At 27.5% G+C, this 21,057-nt stretch overlaps 1 protein-coding gene across 1 annotated transcript; it reads left to right on the top strand.

Moving 5' to 3' along the window:
* The first annotated feature begins 2,551 nt into the window (after positions 1-2,551).
* On the top strand, positions 2,552-20,352 carry LOC111633386 (WD repeat-containing protein WRAP73-like). Its single transcript, XM_023377945.1, has 11 exons — positions 2,552-2,665; positions 3,899-4,042; positions 4,811-4,906; positions 5,812-5,868; positions 6,762-6,878; positions 11,936-12,112; positions 12,237-12,326; positions 12,407-12,541; positions 15,929-16,003; positions 19,997-20,066; positions 20,167-20,352. The coding sequence occupies exons 2-11, from the start codon at positions 3,965-3,967 to the stop codon at positions 20,295-20,297; spliced, it is 1,026 nt and encodes a 341-aa protein (XP_023233713.1). The 5' UTR covers positions 2,552-2,665; positions 3,899-3,964; the 3' UTR covers positions 20,298-20,352.
* The last annotated feature ends 705 nt before the right edge of the window (positions 20,353-21,057 follow it).

The following is a 21,057-nucleotide window of genomic DNA, read 5'->3' as shown; positions in this document are numbered from 1 at the left end:
GATTTGGAGAAATTGTTTATTTTTTAACCAAGAAAAAACTTTTGAATATTATTTCTACAATATAAAAATAAATTTTATTTTAATATTATTCGAGTATCTTCTATTCACTGAGAACATTTTTTAGCTTTTTTAAAAAATAATGGAAGTATTTGTTTTTTTTAAATCTCGTTCCACCCTGTGGGCACTAATAGTAAGACCATTATGGATTCGGCCAGAATCACAATGGGGCTGCCGGGTGGTGAGGGACGGGGCACGACGTATCATGCCCCCGAAAATTCCTGGGGGTTTATCGACCCGTTCGGATTCGAACCCGGGTCCCTCAGAGCGGTAGGCTGCAACCTTGACCGCTCGGCCTGAGCTATTCGTGTAAGCACCAAAATGGAAGGCAAACAATATTGAAATTGAATAATAATTCCGAATAATTTTATTTTTACAATATATTTTGTACTCTCGGAGTATTAGAACGTTACTTAATTAAGGATCATCATAATGATATAATTAAAGAGCGAAATAAAGATGGCATCCTTGATGGTTACAAGGTGTGACCGGATGAGCCAGCGGCTATAAAATAATAATATGTTTAATTTCGTATAGTTATTGTTACATATAAGTGTAAATAATAACTTTTCAAAACTATTAAAAACACCGGCTAGTTTTAGCCGTCGCTCAGTTAACTGTGTCCCATCTTAATGTAAGCTTGTATAATCTTCATTAATAAAGCAGTATGAATTTAATAATCACTGAAGAAGGATGAATTCGTTATTGATGCATTTATTTCAGTTAATGGGAGGTTTTTTTCGTAGAAAAACATTTATTTCAACATTTAATCTACAATAAGCTAGGTCAACTTAGTAATTATGGTTAATTTATTGGAAATCATTGGCATGTTCCAGGCATTACCAATGATAGCAATTATGAATATATTAATGAAATAAAACATTTATTTAATCACTTAATTATTGATTTATCGATCACAGAGATACACTTAACTTGTATGCTATAATATAAGATCAGTTATACTTCATGCTATACAAAATAATATTTTTACTTTCCTGGATGTTATATATAATATCCAGGCAATCTGTCAAAAAAATCACCCTCCAAGATTTTTACATTTTTGGACTCGGGAAACGTCCAGAAATGCAAAAAAATTTGGAGTTTTTTTCTGTATGTATGATTTTTATGCATTTTGATGGTCTTTTTTTTTTTTTTTGGTGATAATTTATCTCCCACTGATGTAGTGTTTAGAAATGTTAGCGTGCTTTTTGATGGTGTCTTGGCCTTTCTTTCATGTGCGGAGCATGATTTCATTCACCCTGTTTCAAGCTTAATAACTCCTGTGATTTTTGTCGAAAATTTTTGAAATTTTGCAAATAGGTTTGCTTATTAGAAGGATCGATACTATTAAATTTTGACGATTAAAGGTCGAGGAAGTGGGGAGATAAAGGGAGATCGCGTGTATCTCCAGTAGGGTCGGACTTAATGACGATTGTACTCGTTATTAGCACTTACAATTTTTTTTTTATAAAACTCATCCCTATCATGAAAATTAAGCTTTTTGCTATCATTTTAAAATAATTAAAAATATAAAGGTTTTAAATAAAATATGATAACAGATGGCGCCATCAAATGTTGCCGGGAAAGTTAAGTAACTCATTGCTGAATTTTTTAAATTTATTTTTTCAATAATTCTATATTATAAATTAAATGAAATATAATTACTTCAGTCATTCTGTTTTTCTATTTAAAAATATAATTTTCTTTATCAATTAGCTATAATATAGTGATTAAATTTTGAAAGATTATTTATGTGTATGTGTTTATGAATTCCCTATAACTCCTGCTACTTTTAATTAATTCAGATAAAATTTTGTTTATATTCTTTTTACGTTCCGACGTAAAGTTAAGCTTCTTAATCCACAGTATTCTTGAATTTCTAGAAATCTCTACTCTTCTTAATTCTTCAATCTATTATCTCACAGAAATTAGTCTGTCATGCTTGACGGAGGAATATCTAGTGTATAATATACACCCGTACATATTAAATATTAAAATATTCTTCGTTATATAACAGTATGACGTTTGAAACGATTTTTCTTTATATAATTCTGTAAAAATTTCTATATTTTTTAATCTATTACTTTGCTACTACATATAAAAAGTAATTCGCAAATTAAACCTTATTTTAAATGACTCCTATTTCTCGAATGACCTCTATCAGATGAAAAGAAAGTCGTTTATCATATTTTCTCGTTAATGATCTCGTTATAATACCTGTTCGATGGAAACATTATTCTTACTGTTCCAAAAAAAGAATAAATATTCGATCTGTAAGTTTCTTCTACTGCGAAAAGAAAAATTTATTTTACTCTAATAAATTCTAGATATTCATTCCCTAATATAGAAATAACAAAGAATAGATAAGATAATTTTTTTTTAAAATTATAGTACTTATTGATTGATTTAGTTTATAATGTAACTAAAAGTTTAAAAATTTAAGAACAATTTTAAATTCTTCAACTTTCTTTAATTAATTGTATAAATAAATTCATATATTTTAAAATAGTTATGAAGAATGGGTGTTCTATATAAAAGGTGCCTATTAAGAGGGCGACTAACAATAGAAGCATTTGGAGGATTCGTGACCGTACCAGACTAGTCCAAGGTTAATTAATAACAGTTTTCTGTTTTTACAGCAAATTAACATAGATTGCAATTGTTGCACATTACTTATAACTTAACTTATAACAAATATTATTTAAAGTAGTGGCTCGCAAACTGTGGGCCATCCCCAAAGAGAATGCGTTTTTGCTCTTTTTTTTGGCGTGGAAATGCTCTTGAGGGCGCAGGTTTTTCTTATTTTCAATTAAAATATACACATTTATTTGTTTTTATGTATTTGTTTTCCAAATTCTATTGTTTATTTGCAAAAATAGTAGTATTTTTATGTTAAATTCTTATAGGTGTAGAAACATATTTTGTTTACGTGAGTCGTCAAAATTGAAACAGATCGAAAGGAGGTCACACTAAAACAATTTACGCACCTCTAGTACAAAAGATGGCAATACGGAATCCATGTATTGTGAGTACAGATATTGATATCTCTTATTTACTGTTACCAGAGTTAGCGCGTCTGAAATCATATAACTTAGAAGAATGCACTATAAAAGTTTTAGTTAGGCATTTTTAACCTGTCTTTTCGCCTATCAGCCTCAAAGTGTAGTCGATAATGCGCAGTAATTGTCAGTTATCGTCCAATCCTAACAGTTAAGCATTAAATCTTTAACTGTTATTGGCATTTCTTACTTCAGATATGCGCTGCCAACAGTCAGTACTTCAAAAACAGCGGGAAAACAACACAGTTAGTATTACTGTATTAGCAACAATAATTACAATTGTTTTTGCGTGTCCTTTTAATCTCAGATTCAATAAAACAAGAATTTCTTCTAATTGTACTCTTAGTTACTTACTCCGCTTACATCAGTCGGCCATTGTGATCGATACAGGCGAATTCCACAGTAATTACAATAAGTAATCTACTGTACTTTTAATAGATTTTCTAATAAAATATTTAATGCATAATCTATGAAGGACGATTCTTATTAGAATATTTTAAATTTTATAAATAAATTAAAATTTAATTATAAAATTTCCTCCGCACGCAAACGGAAGCTCCCGGTATTATTGGCTTTCCTAATAATATTTTGAAGCGCGCATTTATACCAGAATAAAATTAGGGAAAGTCGGCATAGTTATTAAAATCGTCACCGTCATATTAATATCGTAGAAACGTCATTATAGATCGCACGAGCGAAATCGTTTCTTAAATATCCTCCTTGCACATATCTATCACCAGATGGCGTTTTCTAATGTTTTGACATTGACATTCAAATTTAAGGAAGGAGTTTGGCGGGAGTATTCTGTTTAGAAATTAAATGGAAGTTCGTTGTAGCCGGAGAGTGGAATGACAGATATGAAGTTTACGGAAGTTTTTAAGGTTTCTCGCCCGTTAGCGAAAATTTCAAAAAATGGACAATTTCTGGTAAGTTTATAATTTTAAATTACATCAATTTTGATTATTTTCAAGTTACTTTCTTATAAATATCAATGAAACACTCCAAAGATGAGTTAATTCAGGTGTATCTTTTAAATAATACACAATATAATAAATAGTACACAATAGAAGTGAGTAATACACAATATGACGTGTGTTTAATTTTAATTAAATGTGTATAATTAATTAAATATATGTTATTAATAAGGTATTCGAAGGTTTGCTGTTTGTTTAATTTCTTATACATAGATAATCAAATATTAGGTATAATCTTAAGAATTTAATAAGTCATGCATTACTTCTGACCTTCATTTATATATAAAAATACATTGGTACAAAATGATCAATCTTTCATAAATGCTAATCAATCATTTATGATGCATGTAAATGCATTCGTTGCCTGTAATATTAAGTTTTCACTGCTATTATAAATTCCCAAAATAAAACTGTATTGAATAAAATTTAAATTTTAAGTTTCTTTTTAATACAGATTTTTTAATAATTAAGAAAATTTGCACAGGAATATTTTAAATTTATTCTAACTTCTAACAGAATATTTTTTTTAAATGTAAATTATTGAATTTTTTAAAAACCTTAAAATTATATCTATTCTCATATCTGATATTTAAAGAATTTATCAATTCTATAAACATTTTAAATTTAAAAATGTTATCTTGGTAATTAATGTATGAATTATTTATAAAACTTTTGAAATTTATACAAAAATTGTCAAATTTATTTCAATTTTTATTTTAGGCTTATGTTATATCAAATCGGTGTGTAGTAAGAAGAGTTAAAACATTGGATGTTGAGCATATATTTGTATGTGTAGACATTATAGAAAAAATAAAAGTAAGTTCATTTTGTCTTATTTAAAACATTTATCAATAATTACCTTTTCAGTTTAACTTTTTAAAACCTAAAATATGAAATATAATTTTTGGGTATAAAATATTGAGTTGTATAATGTATTGACAAAAACACTAACTATAAAAATACATACAATAAATAAACTTGCTCAAATGAAATTCTCAAAAAATTAACTTTATTACTTATAATAAAACATAATTTTAACATAAAAAAATTACATAAAAGTTAATTTTTTTATATGATGATATAATATATTACATTAACAAATTACAGATAAAACTTGTACATGTTACATTATATTAACTTTTAAAATACGTTTTAAATAAGATTTATGGTTTGTAATATTAAAACAAAATTGACCATATTTCTTAAAGGTTATAATAGTTCCTAATATTGATACATTAAACTCTTCCATATGTACACGCACAAAGTATTCCATCGTATATTGTTCCATCCATCATATATGTTCAACTAGTGTAGATTTTGCAATAAATTACTATTTCCTTCAATTGGCAATTTCCCATTGATGGATGTTGATATAAAATGATCATATTCAGTACAAACTATATTTTTTCTCATTTTTCAAAAATAATTTTATGATTTGATTCAATAGAATTTCCTAATATTTCATTCAAATAATATATTTATGTATATGACAATTTAAACTTAAATAAAAATTGAATAAATTTGGAGTTAATAATTAACTTTTTATGACAGTTGTGATATCTTTTAGTAGTTTTTTTAGAATATAAAAATGGTTTTTAAGTTAAAAAATCATATTATTTTTTAAATAATTTTTTTCATGTCTTAATTTATATTTTATATATGCAGCAAAATATTAATATTGAAAATAACCTATGAATAATTTAATTCCTTATTGTTTTTAGTGGTCACCTGATTCATGCTATATACTATGTGGTGTTTTAAAAAGAAATATTGTACAGGTAATTTTTAAAAATTATTAAGTTTGATTATTGTGAAGTTATGCAAATAAGAAAGCATGTATTTAAGTGAACATTTATTACACATAACTATACTGTGTACCCTGTATGTATTACAATACTAAAATTCTGAGTCACCCAAATAACTTTTTAACAAAGATAGGAATCTATGGAAATTTGGTATTGTTATGGTAAAGCCACAATGCATTATCAAATGAGACTGATAGCAGAACTCTTGTGATAAAATTTGGAAGTTAAAATTCCTATGAGAAATACAGAAAAAAGTAAATTAGAAAATTGTAGAGCATCACTGAATAAGTAAGAAATGGTGCAAATAGAAGGTTGGGTAAATGCACATCTATGCTGCTGGGTCATTCTCTTTGAGATGAATTTTAATAATGCCAGTTCTCTTGGCTGTCAAACAGCTCATGTAGAATGAAAGTGATTTATGTTAACATGATATCAATCTTTCATTTGTTAACCTGTTCTTTTAATGTTAGTCAAAATGTTCAATAAATCCAGAATTTCTATTAATTGTAGTTTTATTTAATTAATATTAACATTCTATAAATATCATAAATATGAGTGAGTCCCAAACTGATTATAATAAGAAGATTCTACTGTATTAATAAAGTTGACACTTAAAATTTAAAATGCATGTTTCAACTTCAACTATTTAAAAGCCTGTTCTTATTTAAAATTGAAATGTTGTGTATGTGATTTTAAAATTTATTTTAAATTTTTATATAATTGTAACTTTTAATAAAATCATCTGTTACTATTCTGATTAATAACTTTTAATGTAAATTTTTAAGTTTTGATATTTTATATTAATAATATCAAATGTGTTTTTAAAATATTAGATAAAAACTTGTTATCATTACAAAATTTTGTAGGCTTGGTCTATAGAAGAACCTAGATGGACTTGTAAAATTGATGAAGGATCATTTGGATTAATTGATTTATGCTGGAGTCCGGATGGTCGACATATTTTAACCACAGCATCATATCATGTAAGTTTTATAAATTAACTTTAAGTAAAATTTATTTGGCATTAAAAAGTATACAGACAATGTAATAATCACATAAATATTTTCTACTGTTATTTATCTAACAAACATTTTTTTAGTACAGAAATATATTGTATTTATACTAATAAACAGCTTGCTGTCTATAATTTCTTTCATCTTGAAGATGTGCTGTTTATTAGTGTGTGCTTAATATTAGAGAGCAATTATTATTTTTGTTCTTTGGTAATTAAGTGTAATTACCAAATTTTATTTATTTTTTATTTTTTTGTTATTTTAGAATTATAATTAATGGAGAAAATCTGGGAAATGTTTTTTATTTTATTATTGTTTTAACAACAACACTCAACATATTAACATTTTATTTCGACAAATGCTGAATAATGTGTGCAGTTTTTCAGTTTATAGTAAGCTTTATGTTTCTCCAATAGACATTCTACACTCAGATGAGTAGACCTCACTGAGATATAGCAGCACAGATCATCAAGTCCCCTACCACAACAGGGTGGAGACATGAGGAGGGCCTTGCCAAATTACTTTGTTGTTTTGGATTATTAATCAGACTTAAAAATAGCCTGATAAATCTGGCATATCGTTTGATGATTAATCTATTTAAAAAATTTAAAATATTTTTTAATCATTTTCAAATTTGAATTTTGAGCCAAAAATTAACTAAAAAATGAATTCAGTAGAATGAACTGTTCATATCATAATGTGTTAAATAACTTAGGAAAATTGTTTTTATAATTCTTGTACCGTGTTTCCCCGAAAATAAGACATCCTCTGAAAACAAGACCTAGCAGAGGTTTTGCTGAATTGCCAAATATAAGGCCTCCCCCCAAAAGTAAGACCTAGCAAAGTTTTTTTTTTTACTCGTAATGGTCATCGACAGATGGTTGAAAGTGGCTATTGGCTTTTTGAAAGTACAGCCACTGATTGGTCAGCAGACAATCAAGCCACATGGCATGATTTGCATAAGACTATGGCTTGGAAATCATAGATTTGCATAATGTTACGGCTGGTGATCGCTAATTGGTTGGCTGGGAATCACGCCACATCAAATTTGCATAATGCTACGGTTCAGTAAGCACTAACTGGTTATTGAACCTGATGTTGACGCTATAAAAAGATTAAGTTGAAGTGAGAGTGGGAAGTCCACTCCAGCATGAGAACTTCATAAGTTCACTTTGGTTCGTGACTTCGGTTTTATTTAAGTTCAGTTTGACACGACCGGATATACGTACTCTCGTCTAAGTTTGACTTGGAACTGAAAGTGTGCATTAGGGCTCGAGGCAAGACTGGATACGTCTCGCTGTTTTTCAATTTTTTTGTTCAACAATAAATGTGAATTCTTCTTCATGGAAAAATAAGACATCCCCTGAAAATAAGACCTAGTGCATCTTTGAGAGCAAAAATTAATATAAGACACTGTCTTATTTTCAGGGAAACACAGTATGTGATTTAATTGCAAATTTTATAATTTAGGACGATTTTTATTGATTGTTTTCAGATTTTATTTTTTTACCTATGTTACATTTGGCAAATGAAGTCAGCAATTTTTTCTATTATATAGTAGGGTGATATGAAGGTTCGTAAAAATTTTTGAAATTGCCATTCGGTTCTAATCCAGTGAAATCATTTTTTGAAAACTTAATTTTTTTTTTATTTGAATTTTCTGCCAAAAAATTTTCTAATATATACCACCTTGTGTGCCACATTTCTTCTAATAATGACATATATTTTTTACTTTGTAATTTGCCAAAAAAAATATAAATATTTTGAAAAATTCAAAATCGTATTTTCATGCATAACCAGGGGTTGTACTGCATAGTGCAAAATTACTATATGATAATATTTATAAAAACCCTATTCTGCTTATTTTGTCATTCAATGTGAAAAGTTTGAATTACAAAGCATGCTTCAGGAAAAACAGCAGAATGTTGAGTTCCTATGCAATAGCAGTTCCGTGCACCAGAGACCTAATAATGTCATGATGTGCAGGGCAAGTTTGAGAAAGAAAACAAGAAATGACATAGAACTGAAGGCCGTTTTCATGAAATGCCTCTCAGCATTTCTAAATTGGGGATTTTTTCCACTTTAACTTTTTTTCAGTTGACTAAAGAATTAAAATTCTGACATGACAGAACATGTGAAATACTGTTTAAGCTTTGTGATCAAAAGTGTTATTTGGAATTATTCATTAAAAATTATTCAAAAATGATTCTATTTTTAAGTGACTGCTTAACATGTTATTTTTGTTTTCCAGACTCCAAACTGATAAGTTACTAGAATCTGCATTAATTAGTAAGTAAAACTGATGATGAAAAAAATTTAGAACAGGTGAAATGATTGGCAATTTTAGATTTTTTGGAGTGATCCCTGCATAACCTCAAAATTTGTGAAAAGTTTGATCTAGTATTAGACAGTAATTAATCACACTTACTTTTGAGCCAATTTTCATCCTATTATTTGATTATGACCTATTTACTATGCTTATCCTGCCATAACCTTTCTAATGATATTTTTCTAAATTTTTCTAATGTAAAACTTTTACATAATACACTTTCATAAACTCAAAGAAAAATTTTTGACAGTTCATCTAATTATCAGAAGATGCTAATTTTGCATTCAATTTTAATATTGAAATTAATGCTAACACAAAAAGTTACTATATAATAGTCTGAATTTTATTATTTATGTTCAAAACTATTTTTTTATTTTTTAAGTTTTCTTAGAATCATTCAAAACTTTATGGATGCTCGGGGTATTTTTAGTATACCAAAATATCAAATAATTTGAAGGAATAATATCTAAATTTTAAACTTAAAACCACAATTAAATATTCATGTTTTGAACTATTTTTTTAATATTAGAATACAATATATACTAGTCCTAAAATTTAATAGATATAAGTTATAATTTTGTGTGTAATGAATTTTGATTTTATTAGTGAAATTTTATAGAAGCAAAATTTCAAACTAGAAAGTTGAAATATAGCAAAAATGTTGGAATTTATATATATTAAAACAGGAAAAAAAAACCTTGAAGAAAATAAAATTCAAAATTAACTATTTTTCTGTAAAATTTTTAGTTTAAATCAGATTTAATGAATAGATTGTGATGAAATTTGAAAGATATGTTCTTCAGAACATAATAATGTAAAAATAGAAACTGCGATAATGGAAATTCAAAACTCAGGAAACCTTTATAAGCAGAAAAAACAATTTTTAATTACAAACGTTTTTTTAGTCATTTTTAAAGATCACCCTCTGGTAGAATATAAAAATCAAACTCAGCAAGAAATAGAACATAATAGATAAACTTTGAAACATAGAATGCTGTTTGGTTTAAATTAAAAATTAAAACAAAATAATAATAATACAAATAAAATATGAAGATAAATGAAGAAAAATAAATAACATAAATAAAAATTAAAATATAAATACATAAAAGTCCATAAAGAATATATAGGGGTGATACAATAATTGATGTAAATAAAGGTAAGCAATGCTGGTTATGCCTTATCCAAGTTGGATAAGGCATAACCAGATGTATGGAGAATTGTCATCTCCATACATCTTAGAGATACTCATCTTTATTTACATTGATCCTTTTTTTGCATCACCTTTTATATATTCTTTATGTGTTTATATTGTAATTTTTATTTATGTTGTTTATTTTTCTTCATTTAGCTTCATATTTTATTTGTATTTTTATTCTTTTGTTTTAATTTTTAATTTAAACCAACTGGCATCTATGTTCAAAGTTTAAACTCAGCAAAAAATAGAATATAAACAAATAATTTTTTATTCTAGCAGAGGATGGTCTTTGAAAATGTGTTTTTCTGCTTATAAAGGTTTCTTGAGTGTCTGAGTCTTCAGAACAAATAGTTTTGCAAAAATTAATTCCAATTTTATTTACAACAAAAATTTATATATTGCATTAAATATATGTAAAAATATTTGTATACATATAGTTTTTAAAATAGAATTTAGTCAAGGTGTCCACTTAAACATCTGTCCAATGGAAAAGAGATTTTTCCAGCATTTCACAAGTGTATGCACATGGTGCATTCTAGTTTCATTACTAAAATAACTGATATTTAAATAGCTATCCAAGGACAAAAGATTAATTCATTTAAAAAATGCTATTGGGCAGTGTGGGCTCCACAGATAGACTACACTTCGAATAGTGACCAATATGTGAACATCCTAAATATAATGGTGAACAGCAAGTTTGGTATTAGCATGATGATGTGTCACTTCATTCACAGACAGATATGCATCAGTGATTCAGAGGGTTTGTCAACAGCTGGATAGGACAACATGACTCTGATCCATATCCACCATGTTTCTCAGACTTGACTCCAGATTTTTTTATGTGAGGTCACCTAAAAGCATTGATGTATGATGCACAACATCATGTATTGCTGCATGATGTTGGAGAACTGGATAGACTCATACAAGACGTCTATAAAATAGTGACACCAGCAATGCTATACACCATCCATGATGTCTAGCTCGACCATCAACATCTTTGTACTGCCACTAAAGATGTTTGTTTTGGAACATGTTCTCTAACAAAATAAAGTTCATTTTATTGTATTAATTTCTGCATTGCTGTCTTTATCCTCTACAGTCAAAGATTATTTGTGTATTATGCTAAATCATAAATTGATTCCCTTGAGTTATTTTGCACTGGAATAAGCACACATATGATACATTTATGCAATCTGAAAAGATTTTTTTTGCCCCTAGACAGATGTTTAAGTGTATATAAAAATATATACACTTATATCCTGTATATAAAAATATTCACTTCAATTATTACTTTTCACTAAATCCTATTTAAATGAGTTAGTTTAGTAAATAAACTATAATTTACCAATTACAATTTATAAGTTTTGAATTTAAAAGATTTTTTTAATATGTCATTTTATGTATTTTATGATTATTTTTTGTATATATTGAATTTTCATAATTTTTTTTTTTAATATAACTAACTATGTCTAAAATGTGTCCTCTGGTTTTATTTTGTTTCAGATGAGAATAACTGTATGGTCTCTTGTTTCGAAAACAGTGTCATATTTAAAATACTGTAAAGCAGCTAATCCTGGATTGTCATTTCGGCAAGATGGGAGATTTCTGGCATTAGCAGAAAGACGCGATTGCCGGGACCATATAAGTATAATAGTATGTTCTACCTGGCAGCTTGTTAAGGTAAGTAACTTGAATAACATAATGTGATTGATATATGTATTTTAATTTATTTTAAATATCTTTTTTTCAATCATGAAATTGTGAAATTAAATTTAAAAATTATAAAAATTTATTTATTCAATAGCATTTTGAAACAGATACTAAAGATTTAGCTGGCATTTCTTGGTCACCGGATGGAATGGTCCTTTGTGTTTGGGAAGCTTTGACAGAAGATGTAAATACCACTATTATTAAATATTTTAATAGAAAATTCAATACTATTCAATGCTAACTCAGTTTATTAAAACATTTTAGTATAAAGTTCTAATTTATTCATTGGATGGCTTTTGTTTAATGACATTCAAATCTTATTCCTGGGCTCTTGGTATTAAATCAGTTGCTTGGTCTCATACAGGACAATTTCTTGCCATAGGAAGCTATGATCAAAAAGTAAGTGATATTAATTTTAGATAACCTGAGGTGAAATTAAAATTTATGACACTGTCATTATTGTATACTATTATAGATTTTTTTGTATACAAATGTAGAAAATGATCATGAAAAAAAAAATATTTGAATAAATATTTCAAAACTGAATGAAATTTTGGATTGAACTATTCATCAAAAAGTCAAGTTTTTAAAAGGATGTGAAAATAAAACTTGTTTTTAAACAATTTACTTGAGAGACAATTTTTATTATTTTCAAAATATTCTTTTTATGTAACAAAAGTATTTTTAAGTACATATATTAGAAAGTATGAGAATTATATACATTGGGTTAAAATTTCAAACTAGAAAGTTGAAATATAGCAAAAATGTTGGAATTTATATATATTAAAACAGGAAAAAAAAACCTTGAAGAAAATAAAATTCAAAATTAACTATTTTTCTGTAAAATTTTTAGTTTAAATCAGATTTAATGAATAGATTGTGATGAAATTTGAAAGATATGTTCTTCAGAACATAATAATGTAAAAATAGAAACTGCGATAATGGAAATTCAAAACTCAGGAAACCTTTATAAGCAGAAAAAACAATTTTTAATTACAAACGTTTTTTTAGTCATTTTTAAAGATCACCCTCTGGTAGAATATAAAAATCAAACTCAGCAAGAAATAGAACATNTGAGAATTATATACATTGGGTTAAAATTTCAAACTAGTTAAAGTTTTATCAGATCAACAAAATGTTTTAAATGAATTTTGTTTTAAATTTTGAGAGTAATAATGAATTTATTATTTTTGTCTATTTTCAATTACATTTTTCATTTATACTAGCAAGTTTGACAAAATCACTTGCAACTTTGTAGATGATGATATTACTTTTTTTCCTATTGATAATGATTTTAATATTGTTTAAAAAAATAAGTGGGAGAAAATCATATATTTAATATTAGAACAATATTATAAACTGATTAAGAACATAAGATAAGTTTGTAAGTTTTTCCATATTATACACTGACATATAATCATTTTTATGTTGAGATAATGAAATCAATCAAACTAGGAAATAGAAATGGACTTGCAAATATTGAATAGTTTCCAATTATATGTTTATCCTTCTAGCTTGCAGAGTTTAAGCAAAAGATGTCTGATAAACAAGACAAAAACTTCACACCAGAGTTCTTAAACTTATTTGCCAATATTGGGTTTTCTACAATTAGTAATTACTATTATAATAAAAAGTTCAACAGTTATAATGACAGAGTTTAACAATAATTTACAAAGTCCAGAAATTACTAGTCAACCTAATCAGGAGAAAATAACCTAACAAAAGAAAAACCTTTAATTGACACTTTAATTTACAGTATAACAGTTTTAAGATCTTGCTGCTGATCAGAGGCTGTCTTAACTATTTTCAATAATATCAAAGTTTTATTATCCAATAGCAATGGGGCTGGATATTAAAACTGATATTATTGAAAGTAATTAAGACCAGATCCCAGGATAGCTATATACATACATACATCGTCACCTCTACAAACCATGATGATGTAATGCCCCAATTTTGGAATTATAGTGTTTTGGAAATCATTCACTATTGCTGATGCAATTATCTTCATCAAAGGAATATTGGATGAATAAAACCAGAAACAGTAACAGCATGCTGGAAGAATTTTTGAAGTGATGCTGTACACAATTTCCAAGGCTTCCCTGGAATTGACATAGAAGTAAGAGTTAATTCAAGCAGCAAGACAAATTGGTGGTGAGAGATTTGTCAATATGATAGAGGGAGAAGTGTTGACAAACAAGAAGTTGTTCTAACTCACCAGATTGTCTCAGAGGAAGAAGACTGTGATGAAGACACTGAACTAGAACCAGCAGCATTGAAACTAGAAAAATTTGAAGAGTTTTGAATGACCCAGAATTTGAATGAAAAGATAATAGAATATGATCCTACGATAGAATGCAACATTAAAGTTACCCATTTAATAACAGAAGTTTTAGAACTTCATAATGTTTCATAAAATGAAAAGGCAGAAGCAATAATTTCCCATTACAATGTTTTTTCATAAGAACAAAAATGTCTACTATTGATGATCTCCAGCAGTAAACATTGTCTACTCACATTATCCAGCCATTGTGTATTCTGCCTTCTCCAGCTTCTTCAGACATCAAAAGGTGAATAGTCTAACACAATAATAACTGTAGCTAATCCCACAGTTGATTTCTTTACTTTAGTAATGAGATCATTCTAATAACAATCAAAATATACATTATTTAAATATATTTTTAATAATTATTTTTTATTATATGTTAAGTGTAGATATATGAAACAATGCAAAATACAGTATGTGCCAAAATATATAGTACTGGAATTCACAGATGATAACAAGGTATTATTGTTTTATTTCAGTACTGTATATTTTGGTGCATAGTATACATAACAATACTTAACAGTAGTTGTGCTTTTATTTTCCCTCAATCTATCATGATATATACATGAGTATGGTTTTTGCAGATAGATTGCTGCTATCTATGGTAGACTTTGAAACATATCATCCACAGACATGGTGGTCCCACTGTGTAATCATATTTAAACAAAACTGTGAAGTGTGTAAATTAACAAACATAATTAAATGTAAATGTAAATGATAATTAAATTGGTATTATTTTTTTATAATCTATTAAAAGTATTTTTACTACTAATTTATGATTTGGAGAAATTGTTTATTTTTTAACCAAGAAAAAACTTTTGAATATTATTTCTACAATATAAAAATAAATTTTTCATGAAAATACAGGTATACCTCGCCTTATATCAGTAATTGGTTCCAGGAGAGTCAACGTAAGTCGAAAAATGATATAAGTCGAATTTACGTGTCACTAGGCTAAACCATAAATTACCATTCCCGGTTCTGTATTTTATGTATTAATGTATTTTTAATAGTATATGGTTAATAAGGATCTATTTTAAGCTTACAAATAAATTTTAGTTTGTAATATAGTACAGAAAAAAGTAATCTAACTTTATGAATGCATGTACTGTAAATACAGTACATACTTATAAATGTATATATTTTATTATGATTTTGTGCTTTAAATGCTTTTCTTGTGATATTACGACTTCAATATTTGTGGTGGACAGACGTAAAGTAGAATAAAATGACTTAAACTTGATTTTTATTTTTTCATATACTTTTTTGACAAATGATGTATAATCGGGAACGATGTAACTCAAAACGACGTAAGTCGAGGTATACCTGTATGAATAATTTATCAAAATTTCTTCAAATGAATAACCAAAAAAAATGATAAAACTCAATTATTTTATTTTGAATTGATGAGTAATTAGAAAGTGCATATTATTTATCATTTTGTCTTTTATTAATTTTAGGTTCGTCTTTTAAATAGAATTACATTTAAAGCATGGGCAGAATTTGGTTTTCCTTTTAAAATTACTACAGATATGGTAAGTACCTTTAAAGTATTGCACCATTTTCAATTTATTCAAATTTGAAAGCAGAAATTTTTTATTTATTTATTAGAATTTTTTATTTACAGTATTTTTTTGAGAAAATCTAATTTATAATAGACTAGCTGTACCCAGCCACGCATTGCTGTGGCCCAAAATGTATTTATTATAAATGTATAACACTCCCTGCGGGGGATTTCGAAAAATTCCTTCTTAGTGTACAATCTCTTGACGTATCCTATTAAAACGCAATCAAAAATGCAAAAAACCACATCTAAAATAGAATAATAGAAGACCAGTTCTTCACGGTAAGCCTTAATTTTGTCCCTCTCTCCCTCAGGGGGAATTTCAACATCTATGTAATATAAAAACGTATGTATTTGAATGCAATGTTGTGTCAAAATTTCAAAGCAATCAGTTAAGAACTTTTGGAGATTTAAGATTTTGAACAAATGATCATTTCTGAAAAACTTTAAATAAGAAACTAAATAGAAAATTTCAAACATGTTAAAAATTGCTTTATTAATTTCACACTGATACCTTTAAATGCAGTATACTTTTAATTATACTTTAATGTTTTTGGTTGTTTTAATGACCTTCTTCAAAGAAGAAAAATACATTCTAAATATATAACAATGCCATCAGTGTAGTCCTTATTAACTCAATTTGAAAATTAACATATTAGAATGCAATTTTACAAATTCAAACTTGTATTCCAAATATCTGTTATTCATATAAAAATACAATAACTATCAAAAATTTACAATAAAATAAATACAATAAAAACAATAAAATATGAGAAAAAACAATTACAGATATCCCTCATATAACACATTAATTATGTTCTGGAATAGTGCCATGTTATGCAAATCTGTGCTATATGAAATAAAGAATTAATTCAAAATATGGGATAAGTTTACAAAAGTTTACTATACTTTTTGTTACTATTGTAAGAGAAATATGTTTGGAAATAAATTATTGATTACTTTCATTATCAATAATTAACTAACAATCACAATTAAATACTGTATGATGCATTGATATTGCTTTTAGTTAAATGAGAGCATTTTCTTTTTACAAAGTATTGTCATCTTCTGAGCTATTTTGTTGATCTTGATCAGAAATATCAGCAACATCTTAATTTTTTTAATTTTTATCATAATTTTTTTTATGAATGGCAAAATAAAAATGTTATTAATTGAAAATTTGTTCTAGAGGGTCGCATTTGTTCAGTTGAGTAATGAGCAAATTTCTTTCCAGAATTTGTGTTTAAATACCGAATTGCTCAAGTTGGGAACAGTTTGAGTATTTTATTTGTCATTTTTACAAACATTTACTTATGTATAGTTAAAAAAGTTTAATAACACTTACCTAAAAATGTTTAAATAAACTTTACTAAATATGGAGATTAATCTATAAAAACAAAGCACAGTGATAGTTTCAAGGGCTAAAGTCTGAAAGCAACAAAGACAACAGCTGGTTGATAGGAAAGCTAGGACAACAAAGAAAAAAAATAAATTACACTATCAGTTTTCATTAAAGTAAACCTGACAAAAGGCACAAAATAAATGAAAATTTCAATATTCTAAAATTCATGGGCAAATTTGAGACAACTTGCAATTGAATAAAAAAAATAAAGAATAACAGAGTTTGTTGTTAAAAATTGTGAAATTTTGTATGGAGGATTTTCCAAATTCTTGAATGATGTTAGAGCGAAACTGGAAACCATGTTGTATAGTGGATATCCCCAATTTTTGGTTCGTGTTAGAGCAAAATCATGTTGTAGAAGTGCTGTGTTGTATGAGGGATATCTGTAATTGTAAAAATGTTTGATGATTACTTATTAAAAATATTTTATTATTCTCATGATAAATATTTTTTCATTTTCTCTATTATATTGAGAAAGTATTGATTCTGAACCTTAAAGGTGATGGTGATAAAAATCTTAATAACTATTTTCAGCCAATTCTCAGGTGAATTTTCAAATTAACCGCTCTGCAGTGATCGACGGATATACTCGTCAAGGGCGATCACGTGGCACTGGAGAATGACGTCGATATTCGCAAAAAAATTTTAGCCAAAAATTACCGCGAAAAAAATTCACATAAAAAGGAATTACGTTACAATAAAGAAAGATTTTTTTTTTCTATACTAGACGTAACTGTTTAAAAAATTTTTTTCTGAAACGGAAACAAGAAAAACGGGTGGAAAAATTCTTAAACATTTTCCCACGTTTATTCTCCACTACATCATGATAGCACTATATCTGACTAATCTTCTCTACAAAGGTTAAGTTGTTGGTTGTTTAAGAAAATTAAGTTTTGTTTTGAAAGTATTATGTTTATTATTACCATATAAAGTGTGCAAACTGTAGAAATTTTTAAATAGCTAAGCTGTATAATAAAATTTTTGTAAATTCCAATAAAATTAAATTTCTTTTTCATTGGCTATCTGATTGTATGCCAAGTAATTCTAACCAGGTTGACTTAAATTCATTGCTCAACATCCTGCAAAAAGATTTACAAAGAGTGACTGTGTTTAGAATTTTCAGTTTATCTGTTGTTTGGATTGGAGTTCTTCAAACTTCATGCAAGCCTGTATGATGCAGTCAAAGACATGCCCAGTTTGAGTTTGAGAAAGGCCACGTCATTAGGCTGATGGAATCAAGCATTTTGCTGAATTGCACACTATCCATTCCTGAGCCATTCTAATCTGATTGTGAGGAGGTGTTGGGAGCAGGTGAATAAGTGAGGGGGCACATACATGGCAGGCAGGCTCTGGACACTCCAGACAGACTCATTATCTTATGAGACAAGCAAAAACAGCCTCAATGACATCTTTGTCCACCATCAGAGACATGGAAACTTTGTTACAGAACCCTCTTCTCATATTGTTGGTAGACAATTAGCAAAAGCAAATTTCAGTAGCAGTCACCATGCATGCAAATTTGCATTTGCATGCAAGGTGACTGCTACATGTCCTGCCGTTAGCACCACAACATCATAAGCTTTCTTTTGCAGTGGTGCTGTGAACAGATGATGACTGTATTAATTAATAACAACAACCAATCCAATACATTTAAGTTTTTAATTGAACTGTCAAATTGTTATTGGGCTTTTATAAGGCTAGTAAATCAATTTGGACAGAGGATGGCATTTAGGTTGTCATCTCATGATAAATAACCTATATGGTTATATCTAAAATTAATTAATTAATAACTTTAGAAACAAAGGTCTAGAACTGTTAATTAATAGTCTACATAGCATAATTGGCAATGCAACTGCATGGCAATTACAATTTTATGACAAATCACTGAAGCACATTTTGTGAAGTAATGTTTTGATCAATTTGAACAAAATTTTGCACATTAACCAGTGAGGAATGGATATATCCGTCCACGGTGNTGAAATTTCACTGATTAAAAAAAAAATTAAATTTGAATTGAATTTAACAAAAACTAAATTCAACCAGTTTTACATCTTTATATAGATTTTTATAATGGTAGAAATAGTATTAAAGAATTGTTATAGCCGAATATAGACTTTTCAAATAGAATTTATAAGAAACAATAATTTTTTAAAATTGTTACTTTATGAAATTCTTCTTATTTATTTGTATTATAATGTAAACAATTTACATATATAATTTTTACTTGTAACATTTTTAACCTTAACTTATATGCAGAATATACTTAACTTAATGCAGAATAGTTAGATTCATATAATATATGAATCTAACTATTGCAGTCATATAAGATTTACCTGTATACTGTTACCTGTTTAAGTACTATCATTTCATTAAACTGGATATTTTAGGAAATATCACTTAGACCCCTTGTGCTCTATATTACTCATATTTGTTAGACATTTAAATTATGTTTGATTAGTTACTAAATAAAGCATAGTCAGTCAGAAAATATCATAATGTATTAAGGCAATGGTTGTTGAATGAATTTTTAATAAAACATTTTTATTTTATATATTTTCTTAGGTTGTCTACAAAGAAAGACCTTTAATATCGGATCCAAATACAGATTCAATTTTTGAAGGCCGTAGCAAATGTGAGAAATTTGATTAATAGTAATTTTGAATTATTAATTTATTTTTAAATAAGCAGAAAATTATTTTATTTATAGTCGAATAATTTATATTTATTTTCAGATGAAATAATTACAGAACGTCCAGTTAATGTATCACTGAAACCTCTTGATTGCAGCAAACCTGATAGACATGGAGTGGGCACAATAAAATTCAGTTCAGATTGCCATTATTTAGCAATGATTAATGGTTAGTTTGTTAATAAAATATGCTATTTAATTTCTAAAAAGACTGTCCCGCATAGTTACATAAAGCAATACTTAATAGATTATTAACTTTATAATCTGGATCTTCCAAAGTGAATTTTACCATTTTATATTACTATAATATCTGAAAAGTATGGGATGTACAGTACTCCTTTGATAAAGTAACTGTCCAAGTTTCATCTCCTACCTGCATTTAAATGTCTTGCTTTCTATTACTTTGAGGAAGTGCCATAGATGAAAATGGTTATTCCACAATAGAGAAGGCATTTTATGTTCTGTAGTTTGCAAAGTTGGAATCATTTATTGTTGCGGAAACATGAGTAATCTGCAGGAGCAGTAGGATACAGCTGTGGAGCTACAGGAACTATAGAATTCTGGCTGTTCTTGAAGGAGTGGCAATGGATATGCTGTACTAAGTGTAGGAAGAATTTGAGTATCAGTTGGATGCATGCTGTGTGACATGAAGTGCACACATTGAGAAATTGTAATGGGCAAATGTGAAACTTGGACAGTTTATCAATGTTTTAATATACATTACAACATTCTCAGATTTTAACTAGCATAATTTAAAATGGTAGCATTCTCTTTGGAAGACCTTGTATAATATGCTAACAGTGTATGATATATGAGATCGCTTTTTCATGTGGCAGTGGTGAGGGATGGATTTATCTGTTAAATTCTTTCGGGGGTATCGCCAAAAACTATCGCCAAAAAAAAATTCACGTAAAAAATGAATTATGTAACAATA

This window comes from Centruroides sculpturatus, unplaced genomic scaffold, assembly GCF_000671375.1.
Source record: "Centruroides sculpturatus isolate CEXI.00-Female unplaced genomic scaffold, Cexi_2.0 scaffold677, whole genome shotgun sequence".
NCBI classification, from domain to species: Eukaryota; Metazoa; Arthropoda; class Arachnida; order Scorpiones; family Buthidae; genus Centruroides; species Centruroides sculpturatus.
This window is presented reverse-complemented; position numbering and strand designations above follow the sequence as displayed.